This window comes from Stegodyphus dumicola, chromosome 3 (genome assembly GCF_044657685.1).
Source record: "Stegodyphus dumicola isolate Sdum_Otavi_A_Nest chromosome 3, ASM4465768v1".
NCBI classification, from domain to species: Eukaryota; Metazoa; Arthropoda; class Arachnida; order Araneae; family Eresidae; genus Stegodyphus; species Stegodyphus dumicola.
This window is the reverse complement of record NC_140770.1, coordinates 246,994,892-247,009,672: the sequence shown is the minus strand read 5'-3', so window position 1 is coordinate 247,009,672 and position 14,781 is coordinate 246,994,892. Positions and strand designations below refer to the sequence as shown.

At 33.9% G+C, this 14,781-nt stretch overlaps 1 protein-coding gene across 2 annotated transcripts in view; it reads right to left on the bottom strand.

Moving 5' to 3' along the window:
- The window catches only part of LOC118191151 (leukocyte receptor cluster member 8 homolog), an 84,040-nt gene that overhangs the window by 31,534 nt on the left and 37,725 nt on the right, over positions 1–14,781 (bottom strand). For both annotated transcript variants that reach the window (XM_085814020.1, XM_085814021.1), the window contains exons 5-6: positions 9,213–9,468; positions 6,975–7,164 (exon numbers count right to left, since the gene is read on the bottom strand). In XM_085814020.1, the coding sequence (XP_085670146.1) occupies positions 6,975–7,164; positions 9,213–9,468 (446 nt within the window). The remainder of the gene's footprint in view (positions 1–6,974; positions 7,165–9,212; positions 9,469–14,781) is intronic.

The window sequence follows — 14,781 nt, the reverse complement described above, 5'->3', positions numbered from 1 at the left end:
GGAGGGTGAAATCTAGCTTCTCGTTTTCGTTGGAAACTTTGGTGAATTTGTGGTACAGGTCTTTTAATCTGAATATGAGGGATTTAAATTCGTCTAAATTTTTTACATCTGATATTTTGGTTTTTTCTATTTCTTTTTCTTTGGGTGCTGCAACATTCGCATAAGTTTTCTTATTGTTATTTTCTATGACAGGTTCTGTGAAGTTAGGAAAGTCATCTTTTTGAGGAATTTTTTACTGGGATGCTCCGGACAATCAATACTTGTAGCGACGTGAAAACCGCTACAAAGCAAGCATCTTGCAGGGATTTCTTTTTTATCTTTGATCGGACATTGAAAGGAAAGGTGATTTTCGAGACATCTTACGCAACGTGGTAGATTATGGCAAGCTCTCTGTGTGTGTCCGTAACGCTGACATCGAAAACACTGCACGGGACCCGGGTCTGGAGTTATATCCTACAATTCGAACTTTCATATCACAGATGTGAGTAATGTTAAATATTTCTTTTTCCTGTGGAGTTCTGGGCGTTTCGACGTAAAAAATCGGCAGCAATATTGGTATTCCGTCACGCATTCTCTGTAATTGGTGAATTTTTAGAACTTATGCTATGCAATTTTAATTCTTCTTTTATTTCATCTATAGGTGTTTGTGCGGTTAAGCCTTTGATAACTGTTTTAAGATTCTTTTCTTTAGTTAAGAGAAAAGTATGGAACGGAATGGGTGCTTTTTCGAGATAATCTTGAACCTTACGGAAATCATCTTCATTAAAAAATTGAACTCTTATGTTATCTCCTTTGATTTTAGTTTCGAGTTTGCAGATTTTTAAATTTTCTTTTATATGTTTGCGAATTTCAGGCAGGTTGAGCCAGAGCGACGCGAGATACTTATAGAAGTAGGAATGACGTCATCTCACGGCAACCAATCAGCTATCGGCACGAATCGGTTTTTCAGATGACGTAACATTGTTTCGTTTTTGCATCTCAATTAGGTTGAGACAGTCCGTTTTCAATGCAAACAGTGGCAGCAAGAAAAAAAGTAGAAGTAATTACTATGTTATATTAAAATAAGGACTAAACTAAATAAACATCTCAAGGAGGAGAGATGATGCATTAAAAAGTTTGAAAATAAGCTATATTTTCCAACAAATGCCCCCCACATCATCATCTCCGACCTGAAATAAAAACCGAATGCCAGTATCTTTACAAAAGTTCAAAATAAGAATAAATAAATATCACAATTTCATTCAGAAATTTTTAAGAACATTTTTCTTTGGGAAAATCTTATCCCATTATTCAAAAAAAATTTTACCGTAGCAAGAAAGTCCAACATGTTACAAAACAATACAAATTCATATATATGATCATACGCTCAATACATTTACCCAGGGCCCTGGTCACTCATACAACATTCTACACTATACAATTTTACATTTACCTAATATCCATCATATATGACTTATAACATATTTTTCAAATTAACAAAACTCTTAATTTAAATACACACAAAAACAAATTTCATAAGAAAATTGTTCCACAAAATTTTACCAGATTATGCTTAGTCAGCGGTTTTGTCATGGGATCAGCCAGATTATCTTTACTTGGGACATATTTTAAATCAAAAATTTCCCTGTTCAATAGATCACGAATGAAAAATAGTTTCACATCTATATGTTTTGTCCTCGAGTTTTCAATGGGTGATTTTGTAAAACATATAGCAGCCATATTATCAGCAAACAATATTGGTCTCAAAACATAGTTACTTGCAATTTTAAACTGAATGCATTCATCCAAAATGTTTTTAAACCAAACTAATTCTTTTGCTGATTCAGTCATGGAGATAAATTCAGCCTCCATAGTAGATAAACTCACTCCCCTTTCTTTAAACGTATGCCAAGATACAGGTGATTTTCCCAACAAAGCTATTTGTCCACCAATAGACACCATATCATCCCTACTTGAAGCAAAATCCGAATCTGAATATATATTGAGTTTCAGTTCCTTGCATACCAGCTTGAGTTTGTGCTGTCTGATATTGGAAACGTACCCTAAAAGTTTAAGTAATCCTTCCCAGTGAAACTTACCAGGATTGCTTTGGAACTGAGAAAATATATTAACAGCATAAGCTATATCCGGACGAGTACGATTGCAAAGAAACGATAGACATCCCAAAACATTTCTATAAGGATAATTCATCATTTCAGTCGTTTCTTCTTGTGTACTGGGACTTTGAGACTTTCACACCTTTAACTATTGGAAGGGAAGTAATTTGTATTTTAAAAGACTTAAATCGATTAACTATGTCTTCTATATATAATTGCTGATGAATTAAAACACTATTTTTCCCATATTCAAATTCCACACCCAGAAGCTTTCTTGTTTTACCTAAAATTTTCAAATCAAAATGTGAACTCAGGACTTTTAATATCCTTTTGGCCTGAACTTCACTTTTCCCAAACACAACTATATCATCAACATAAACCAACAGAATGACAAAATCTTTAAAACGATAAACACAATTACACCACTCAAACTTGATGAACTAGGTTACATAGTGTTCTATCCAACTCGTAGTACCATAATCAGAAACTCTGATGTAAACCATACAAGGCTCTATCTAATCGACACACAAAAGTTTCTTTATCTCGCTCTACAAAACCCTGTGGTTGGGACATGTAAATTTCCTCTGATAAAGGAGCGTAGAGATAGGCACTTTTCACGTCACATTGTATATTTGCTCATCCTAGGTGTGCAACTAAAAGGGAGAAAAAGAGCCTTATTACTGAAAAGTTGACTACAGGAGAGTAGGTTTCATCATAGGTATCGTATTTAATTTGCCGATAACCCTGAGCCACTAAACGAGCTTTAAAACGAACAATGTTTCCAAATTCGTCACGTTTAATGTTAAAATTCCACCTGCAACCTAGTGGAGTCTTGTCTTTAGGAAGTGGAACAAGATGCCATACCTTATGCTTTCGCATGTTGGCCATTTCCTCTTCCATTGCCTCTATCCATTTAAGCTTTTCTGTGGATTTCTTTGCCTGGTTATAAGTGTTTGGAATTGAAACATCTAGTCAGCTATCTCGGGTATACGACGTTGAAGGAGTACCAGTTGGGTCGATTTCACCACTATAAGTATTGCTTCCCTTGAAATCAAACAAGGCAGGATCATACTGAATATTATGTTCAGTGCAATACCTTTCTACATCATTTGGTGATCGTAGTCTTTGATTACACCCCCTCTCAAAATAATACACATCCGTACGAGTGCCGTCTGGCCTTGGAACAGGTTTACGAAGCCAAGTTACTTGTCTCAATGTAGATTGAGTGTCAGTGCCAATTATAGAAGAAGGTACATTGGTATCGGTTCTTTCCTCTATTTCAGGAAAATAGCCAACTGGAGTGTCAGTAGATTGGAACTCTACCCTTTCTTCAGATTCCAAATCAGGTAGGGTGCCCAGTGCAGCTCCACTGCCACTTTTCTGCATTCCAATCGACTCTTTAAAAGTAGCATTTAGGGTTTCCACTACCTTTTGTTCATTTTCCAACCAAATTTTGTACCCTTTTGTTTGTACACTGTACCCAATCAATCGGCCCTTTGTTGCCTTTGGATCAAGTTTAGAATTTCTTTTAGCCTTTGGAATTCCCACATAGGCAATCGTTCCAAATGCCTTAAGATGACGTACTGATGGTTTCCGCTTAGTGTATAATTCGAATGGGGTTCTATCTTGGCCCTTATGACAAATTCTATTAAATGAATATGCAAAATACATTACTGCATCTGACCAAAATTCAGAACTCATTCCACTATCGTGTAAGATTGCACGTACATTATTTAGAGCTGTTTGATTAAATCTCTCACAAACTCGATTCTATTCTGGAGTATATACATCTGTAAATTCGTGCTTTACACCATTTTTATTACAATATGACCTGAATTGATCATTATCATATTCTCGCCCATTGTCAGTCCTAAAGTATTTCAACTTAAGGTTCAAAGATCTTTCTGCACGTGCTATATGCCTTTCAAATACTTCAAACACCTGACTTTTCTCCACAATGGGGTACACTACCACATAACGAGAATATTCGTCAATAAAGGAAACGAAATAACGTTCACCATTCCTACCTGGAATGTTAATAGGTCCCCATACATCAGAGAAAACCCTTTCAAGCGGTCTCTTTACTTGAATACCTTCTAAAGGTCTATAGGAGATTCGTCTTTGCTTATTGATTTGGCAATGTTCACAAAACAAATTAGGTGAGTGCTTTAACACAGGAAGACCTCGAACTGAATGTCTCTTACTAGTCCTGACAATAGTATCATAATTTATATGACCAAACCGACCATGCCATAATTCACTGTTATTATTCTGAACTGCGGATGCCTCAAATTTTACAGATTTGCCCCCCTTTTTGATTATTTTCGGGAACACATGATAGTTACTTCCTATCAACTTAGCCTTGTACAAAGTTGAATTCTCATCATCAGTAACTTTAATTTGCCCATTTTTACCATAAAATCTTGCTCCATTGATATCCACCCTAGGTCCAGATATTAAATTTCGTCTTAGTTCAGGTGAATATAACACATCTTTAAGCAAAATAACCGTATCCCCAAATTTCATTTTAACAGTACCCTTCCCATGAATTGGAAAAGTTACCCCATCAATAGCTACTAGCATATTCTCATTTTTCACAGGAGAAAAAGTATCAAACAATTCACGATTTTTACAAAAATGATGAGATGCAGCCGTATCAAAGATCCAACTATCATCATTTTCTTCCAAATTGTTAACATTGGTTTGAGCTATAAAATGGGACTGTGCATGGGAATTATTACTTTTACTCAACTTAAGTTTATTCTTACACTTAGAAGATGTTTTATTACTACTAGATACAGCTGAGGAAACAGAAGAAGCAGGTGAGGGTGATCTGGAAAAATTACTTCTCATTCTACAGTATTTTTGAATATGACCTGGACGGCCACATTTATAACACTTAAGCCCTTTAATCTGCTTAAATTTGGGTTCACAGTGAGTACTTTGAACTTCTATAGTCTTATTGGAGTTTTCCCTATCTTTCTCTCTTAAATTAAGACGCGTTTCCTCTGCTAGAATTTCAAGTTCAACATTTTTAAAAATGAACTTTTCATCTGGCCACCTCAAAATATTCTGAACTACTTGATCAAATTTATCCGGAAGAAACCTAAGAAACTGCAAACATATATATAAGTCTCTTACAGCCTGATTAATATCAGCTAACTGTTCAGTTACTCGTTTTAATCTAGAAGAAAAGAAACTAATACTTTCATTTGGCTTGATTTTGCAATTTAAGAACTCTGAAAACAGGGACATATGTCTTGACCTATAATCTGGCTGGAAATATTTGGCAAGCGTATTCCATGCCACTACTGGGTCATCAATTTCACATATCAAGTTTCTATATTCAGGGCTTACATTCATATAAATTAATGATAATGCCAATCGACTTCTATTTTGAAAGTCGGCAATAATTTCTTTTGCAATACCCTTAACATCATCTAAATCAGGACATTTCTCAACACCTTTGACCAAAAGCCATGCAATTTTTTCATTCAAGACAAACTTCATATCTTTGGACCAGGTAAAATAATTACATGCATCAAGTTTAGCAATATTATGCATGACACTAACAGTAGCCATATTTGAATTTTAACAAAAACCGCCCCCCCAATCTCTTAAGTCCTAAATTAACTTTAAACTTCAAAAGTCTGCACTAAAAATAACTCAGGAGCTACTGGGCCCATAACCAAAATGATGCTAAAGCAAAGTTTAAAGTTTAAAGATATTAAACATTTAGCAGTATTAGCAATGAAAGCTCTCTGAGTTATGCTGTACAGACATTGAAGACAATAAAAGATTTTGAACTTAACCAATTTATTAACAATATAATAAAAAAATAAAAACACATAAAAAAAATTTCAACACTATTAGAGTATTAGGCAAAACATAACATAATCATCATTCATCAAATATTTTTACCTGAACTCCAAAACACTGGCATTCTATACAAACAAATTTAAAAAAAAAAAAAAAAAAAATGAAAAAGTCCTAAATAGTGACTATGCCGCCTAAAAAATAAAGCAGGCTACCCATTCCATAAGTTCATAATCAATGGTCAAGAGAACACTTGAAAAATTTAAATGTGAAACCACTTAAAACCGGCCTAACGCCGTTTGCATAAGGAATCGTTACAGCTCACGTATTTTTAATTCCACCCTCCTTGAAGAAACATGAACGCTGCCTACGGCAGTCACTCACAGGACAGCCCCCGGAACTGAAGAACTTCAATCTGGAACCATCATCTTGTAAACCGGAATCAAGACATCCTTTCACCGGACTGCAGGCATCCTTTGGAAGGGGCTGGAAACCGCTCACAAACCAGCTGGGAAACCAGGAACTAGAAGGCAGGTTGAGCCAGAGCGACGCGAGATACTTATAGCAGAAGTAGGAATGACGTCATCTCACGGCAACCAATCAGCTATCGGCACGAATCGGCTTTTCAGATGATGTAACATTGTTTCGTTTTTGCATCTCAATTAGGTTGAGACAGTCCGTTTTCAATGCAAACAGTGGCAGCAAGAAAAAAAGTAGAAGTAATTACTATGTTATATTAAAATAAGGACTAAACTAAATAAACATTTCAAGGAGAGATGATGCATTAAAAAGTTTGAAAATAAGCTATATTTTCCAACAGCTTCAAATAAAGGACAAAACTGATTTTCAACACAAAAAATTAAAAACTGCATTTTTAAATTTTTAGTTTTCTCCTTATTTAAAACATTACGACTAGAATAAAAAATTTAATTTTTATGTTGAGATGTTGAACAATTTTCAGATGGCTGTTTTAATTCAACCTGCTAGTGTAAATATTCTGAACATCACAATTTTAACAAAGAAATTACATATTAAAAAATGGTCTGAAGGGCCGAAACTTACGATTTTTGTTGCAATATATTTGGATGTAATGGCACATTTGCATCTTCTTCAGTATTCGCAGAAGAGCTTTCCGTGTAACTTCTAAAATTATTTATTCTTTCTTGAGCAACTTCTCGATTAGACTGAAAATTTTTGTTTTGTATCTTCTTTTTCGGAAGAGTAAATTTGATTCCACCACTTCCAGGAGCTTCTAAAAAAGCAAAAATGATTTAATGATGATATACAGTCAAAAGTCGTTAATTCGGACACCCATAATCCGGACCTCAAAGCTACAAACTTTCTGCGCATGCGTCTCTTTGACGCATGTGCATAAGACCTTTACCGCTGCGAATTTGCGTGTGCGCGTGCGCAAAATACGTTTACGAATGCGCGTTTAATGTATAACGGACGGATAAGCTAAGCTAAAATTATCTAATTATCTATTTCAGTTAATGTTGCAAATTGCGTTGTTCCTTAATCTTCGAATTGGATCCGGATTATTATTTTTTGCAGACTGTTAGAGCAATTTTATAAAAGTAAGCTTGAACTTTCGATTATGTCAAACAGAATTTCCAATATATATTTACTAATATGTAAAGGATATACAAAACGAAAGTATCTTTCAGAGTCCATTAAACAAAAAGTAGAATTGCTGAAAAAAATGGATAAAGGCATATCCTTTGTTTATGTAAATCAAATGCCTCGTCATTATAATTCGCTTCGGATAGCGAAGAAAGTGATAGAGGTTATTGAAAACGAAAAAATTTCGATTGACAAATTAGTCGGTATTCTTGACACAGCAATTATAGGACTTGAACAGCGGAACTTTGTAACTGAACACGAAATTATGTCTGTTTATAGAATTAAAGAGAATGTATTATCACATAAAAAACGAAGCAACTTAAACAACTTACATTGAAAGAAATGTTTAATAAAGTAAAATAAATATTAAGCTTTTTTTTTGTAAATTTTGATACCCTTTAGATCATAATTGTTCTTTATTTCGTAAATTACGGTTTCATATTTTTAATTTTATAATTTCTGCATGCCATTTTACCAGATTTAAACTGATGATCTATAATCCGGAAAAATCGATAATCCGGAATCGCCGAAGTCCCGACGAGTCCGGATTAACGACTTTTGAGTGTATATGCAAAAATAAAATACTTTACTCTTTTTGAATTTAACAAATATTTTCTATTTGTAAAAAGCAAATTTAATAATTTAAAGTTAATTAACTTTCATTTTCAGAGAAAGATTTGTATTGCAGATAAGTAATGACCAATTTCACTAAACAGATTAAAGACCCAAAGTTCCAATTCCTATACCATAATTCCTGAATTCAAACTGAAGGAATTTTCCCCTTCTTTCATAATTACACATCTAAATCTTTTTACTAGAGAATATACAATGCAAATTGCATAAACTGTTTCTTGCAAGAAAAATATTTAAATTTTAATTTAGGATGAATATTTTTCAACTGCAGAACAAGCGGTCTTGAAAATACCTTGCATGCTCTTACTAAAAATTAGAGGATATTATGGCACACAGAAATTTTCTATCGTAAAAGTTCAAATTGACATAATGGGAAAAACAGGGTCGTTGTATGACTTTTTAGCTTTTGGTAAATCCATTCTGCTATATAACTCACAAAAATTTTTATAGAGCCTTTAGTGCTTAAGACTGCTTTCAGACTGGAAGGAATTTTGAATCAATTTAGTGAATTAAAAAATAAACCTTGATGAATATACACAGTTATGAAAATAAGGTACAATAATTACAAAACTGAAAATGCCACTTTTATTCCTTAGATTTTAAGAGGTAGTTAAAAACATGGAAAAATCACAAGTGCTACATATCATCTCAACTGATGAAATATAACATTATTTTCTATTAAATAAAATTAATAATAATCTTCAGGAAGTAAAATCTTTTAAATTTTTGTTTGCTTATAGATGTCAAATCCAATCAAATATAGCCCTTAAAAATGTTCACTGAACATACTCATAAAATTCAATGGAAGTAACAACTGATTCATAAATAATAACTAACTAACCTATATTAGACTTAACGAAAATATCAAATGATACACAGGTTCCACATAACAGTATATTGAAGTCATTAAATTAATATCACAGATCTTAATGTGATAAAAATGCACTTGCATCAAAACTAAATTTTTTCTTTAAACAGCAATTAAAAACATACTGGATTTAAAAAATGCCTTCAGACGAATTAGTACTAATTTAGATGCCTTACGTTTTGAACTACCATTACAGAAATTATTATTTTCACTGCTAGGAGATGGAGTTGAAGATGGTGGCGGTGGTGGTGGAGGCGGAGGCTGAACAGTTACGTTGGAAACAGGAGTATTTTCAGAATTTGTTTCTTCTACTGCAGCATCAGTTCCAATTGGTTTAGGCATTTGAGCAGAAGGTAAAGTCACCGGTGGCTGACTGGTTATAGGCATTGAATTCATAAAGTACGGAGAACTGTTCATCATATAATTAAAATTCTGAAATTAAAAAAAAAAAAAAAAACACACAGGTCAATCACAAAATAGTTCAACAAGCATAAATTTTAAATATATTAAAAAAAAAAAAAAAAAAAAAAAAAAAAAAAACTTCCCACAATCTGCTAGTTAAATTTTGCAAAGATCTTTTGACATTCATAAAACTTGACACTGACATGATCTTTGACATTCATAAAACTTGACACTGACATGATCTTTGACATTCATAAAACTTGACACTGACATATCTTTGACATTCATTATTCATTTTTTGTTAACTATGTATGAGCTTAATTACTAAACAAATGTAGCAGTTAATTACAAGAGTAATTCCTGGTCAGTGGGATTTCAAGCTTGTTTATGTTAGACATTTTATTTGTTATCAGCCTGCAATGCATGTCCTACAGCTATTTCTTTTTCAAAGATTTAACTGCAGAAAATCTGTCTTAATAATAACTGCAATGTGCAATTTGTACTCAACCACCAAGTTTTGAAAACTGCATCAATTCAAGTTTTAACTACTTCATTTTCAAATTCTTGGTGAAAGCCTATCATTTCCGCTAGTAAAAATTTCTATCATCCTTTTTGAAGACCTATAAGCAAATATTTAAAGTGTTATTCTTTCAAAAAGTACATTAAGTTGAGGTGGAAAAATATGAACCAAATAATAATTAAACAAAGTTTTAAGAGAGAAATAGATCTGGTTGTAATGAAAGTTTTCGCCAAAAAAGGTTTTTTATAAGGTTAGGAACAAAACATGATACCAATACCTTTAGTGCAAGTAGTAACCAATACCTTTAGTGCATCACCCAAATCTATGATATTTTGATGTTTTGGTAGTTTTTCTTCGGCACAGAAACTTGGTGGCTGTGAGCCCCAAAACCAATCAACCTCATTTTGAATGTTCTGTGCAGAATGAAAGATCTGCTAGATCTGGCCAGAATGCACACCAGCAAGATGTAGCTGCTGGTGTGAAAAAAGGTAGAAGTCCGAAAGAGTGATGTCGGGCCTAAATGATGGGTGTGGCAAAAGATCCCATTCTAGTCCATATAGAGTTCAGCTGGTGAATGCAGACACACATGGTCTTCAATATCTTGATGGAACATTACCTCTCTGCCCCAGAACTCAGTTTGACATTTTTCCTTGACACCAGCATCAATACAGACTAACATCTCACTGTACAACTTACTGTCGAGGGTTTTACCTTTTTCCAGACACTCTTTGTTGATAATACCATGGCAATCCCATCAGATTCAAAGCATGATATTATTGTTAGTCAAATTGCACTTAGCAATGTTGTAGACGGGCTCAAAACAAGTTAGCAAGCTCTCGAGTAGCTGCATACTGAGCTTCTTCCACAAGTTCTCGGAGGCGGGCCTATCAACATCAGTAGGCTGGCCAGAATGCTCTGCTTCTTGAATGTCATAGTCCTTGTTTTTGAACTTTCGGTAGCAAACCTTCACAGCGTCATTTTACAATGTTAGTACCTAAAGCTGTACACATGATTTGGTGACATTTTGTAGCTGCCTTTTTGCAGTAGAACTGGAAATAAATGATGATTCTAATCTGGTAGCATGATAGTTCCATTTTGGACACCTTGTACTTAATAATAACAATATTTGTTTAAAAATTTCATAACACATTGTTCTAAAGTAGAGGTCTTCAACCTGCAGCCCGCTGAAGGCATTTTGGTGGGCCCACATTTGAATCTGAAGAAAAATTGAAGAATTTTAAGAAATTTTGATTTTAAGAAAAATTGCCTTGTCAGCTTTTTGTCATAAAAAACTTTTTTTTTTCTTATTCTAGATATTCAAAACATTTTATTGACATGCCTGATATTACTTGAGATAAAATTTTCTCAAAGTGGTGAATTCTTCAAAAATTCCATTTTATGTAATTTTAAAAATACAAAATTTGACTATGCATAAAATCTTAATTTCATAAAAAGGATAGATTCTTATCTCTAACAGGTCGGCAACAGATGTCAATCTTTCGTCAATACTTCGCCAAAGATTACCTTCAGTGTGCAGCTCAAGGTGGCGCATGAGTTTAGTGACGAAAAAAGGTTGAGAGACTTTGCATTTCTTGTCGATATTATAGGTCATCTCAAGGGTTTGAACTACCGCTTACTGGGAAAAGATCTACTTGTTCATAATTTTTATTGATTTGTAAAACCTTTTGAGACAAAAATTAATCCTGTGGGAAAGTCAGTTGCTAAATCGGAATTCCACTCACTTTCCAAAATTGATGGAGTGTCTGAAGAACTCTACAACATGGAATTCAAACAATTATGTGCAGTGCATTTCAAATTTGAAAGAGGAATTCAAAAGCAGATTTTCCGATTTTTGTGAAAATGAAATTTTTATGAGAGAATTCTCCTTGCCATTTTCAATAGACGTTGGTGTGGTGATGCACAGTTTGGAAATGGATTTTGAATCAGAAGAGATTCATGCACTAACCTAGTGCTTCGCATTAGAGAGTAAAGAACATCTATTATAAAAATATACTTTTATTTACATAGCGAAAACGCGCAGCAACATTCTTAATGAAAGCTCATTCTCCTAATAACTCCATATAACAGTGTACTTTTTCTTGCACTACGCTTGCGCATGCGCATTGACAATTACCAAAGGAGCTTAGCAGATACTGCCATCAGTTGGATAAACTATTCGCTAAATATTCCTCCCACCTGAATTTACTGGGAGGTAAATTCACACATCTGTTAAGTATAATATATGCATAATAGTACAGTATACAATATTGAAATATAAAATTATGCCTACCAAGATGTTCTAATTAAATTGCATACTTGCCAACTTATGACACTCAAAAATCAGGAGATTTTTCACAATGTTAAAAAGACTTTTTAAATGAGGAAAATATAGTTTTTAATAATGAATTAACTTTTAAATAGTAACTAATTCTTAAATGCAAGCAACATAAAAATTCCTTACACAGAAAAAACATTTTTATTACTTGCATCGTTTAAGGAAACCAAACCAAACCAAACCAAACAAACAAACAAAAAAAAAAAAAAAAAAAAAAAAACTTTAATCAGTTTTCCTACAAATGGTATAAACAGTGGCAGATTTTACTTCCTTTAAGAAAGAAACTTCATAATTTTGTTCATAGCAATTGCCACGTAGGGCTGCTTTCACTAATAAAAGTTTTCTAATGTGTCATCACTAATATTAGATCTAAATTTAGTCCTTGTTTTTGCAACACTGAAAATCCTCTCACACTCTGCATTAGTATGGGGAACTGTCAAGATGGCCAACATAATTCTAGACAGTTCACTATATTTTAAAATTCCATCAGCATCTTTCAGTTTTCCAATTAAACTCCACTGGGTGTCAATCCTAGCTGATTTTATAACTTCATCCACGTTTTCTAATTGTAAACTGCTGTTATGCAGCTGTTGGACCTGTTTCAATTTTTCCTCCTTTTTAGAACTCCTATCAAGATAATAATAAATATCAACAATAAATATCAATATAATAAATATCATCCACATTTATTGGTAAAGAAGCTACTCCTTTTTCAGCTGCTAAATTTAAGAGGTGACAGGTGCACCTCATTAATCTGAATTTTCCTTTTCTTAAGATGCCTGCAACACCAGTCTTCCAAGCCTACCAATACTGGTGCATTATCGGCACCAAGTGCTAAGCAATTATCCAGAAGGCCTGCATTTTCTTTTAAAGTTTTAATAATTAGCTGCGCTATATTAAAGCCTGTCAAATGTCCTTCTAAACTAGGAACATAAAGTAAACTGCACTCAATTTCTGAAGACTCTGGATCAAAAAAAGAAACAACAATTGGATACAGTGTTGAATCGGTATTATTACTTCCATCCGTAGAGAGGCAGAAAGGAGCTGTTTTAATGCTGTCAATAACTGAAGATTTATTTTTCAAACCCATTTCTTTAACAATTGATCCTGTTTTGAGTCTTGCACCTTGAGTATTTTTTAGCGATTTCACTATCGGGGAAACATTTTTCTAAATAAAGCTGCAGCGTGATCCGATGCATTCAGTGGCAGGATGTGCTCCAGTAAAAAGGCAGAGAACAGACATTCTGCATTAATAACTTTTTGGTCCTTTGTTTCCAAAGAAAAATTTAATTTTCCGTTTTTTTAAAAACAACTCATGTTATCCTTGTGTTTTTGCGTACGTACATGTTTGAGAACATCCGCCCTTCCACCATGCGAAATCGAAAAATCGCAACGACGGGCGGTACACATCGCAAATTTATTACATTTCTTTGAGGAAATAATGGAATGAAAGTCAACTGTGTACGATTTTTGAAACGTACACAAGTATTTCACTTTCTCGCAGACGTAACAAAAGATGATAATTTCTAAAACTATTTCTCTAAGGCACGTGTACTCACACAACTCTGGACAAAATGAAAGAAATAACTAAAGCACGTCCAAATAACAACTTACTTTGTCCTCATTGGCTAATATATGCCAGCTGACACGCAGTGGAGCTCGAAGCCCATTGGAGAACTGGAGAACGACGTTTCTGGTTCTCCAGTTCCCATTGGAGAACTGGAGAACGAACGAAATACGTATAATGCTCTCACTCACAAAGCAGAAGCTATCTGATTAGCAAGGTTTTGTTTGAGATATAATGTAGAATAATTCAATTGCTTTCAGACATCCAAAAACACTTTGTTTTTATTCATATAACAAAGTATTAAGCCAAGTTGCATGAAAGTCATGAGAAATTTTAAGAATAAGAAAAAGTCAGGAGAAATATATTGTAAATCGGGTTGGCGGGAGAGCGGTCGAAAAGCGGGAGTCTCCCGCTTAAATCGGGAGAGTTGGCAACTCTGTTTTAGATATAATCTAGAGAAAATTCATTTGCTTCGGACGTTCAAAATTACTTTTTGGTACTTTTCCGTTTCGCCGGCGCAAGTCTCGCCAAGCAGACTTTATTGGCGACAACACACAGTATACACATAAAACATTTTGACAAATGTTAGTTCTAAAAATTTTATTATTTTGAAGGTATAAACATTTTAATGTCGTTTAAAATTTTGGAAAAAGCCAATAAATAAAGACAAATTTGTAAAAAGACATTAAGAATTTTCAGTCATATCCTTTTCGACTGGGTTATCCAGCTCAAGTCTGTACAGTCTTTGCACTGGTCTCAGAAACTCAGAAGTCTCTGTTTTTATGAGAGCAAGTCTTATTTGTCCATCACGACCAGGTATCAGCTTTATGACATGTGCCAGGTTCCAAAAAGCATGTTTTTTGTTGTTATCTTCAAGTAGAACAATTTCACCCACCTGGAGAGGTTTAGCTATAGAGTTTT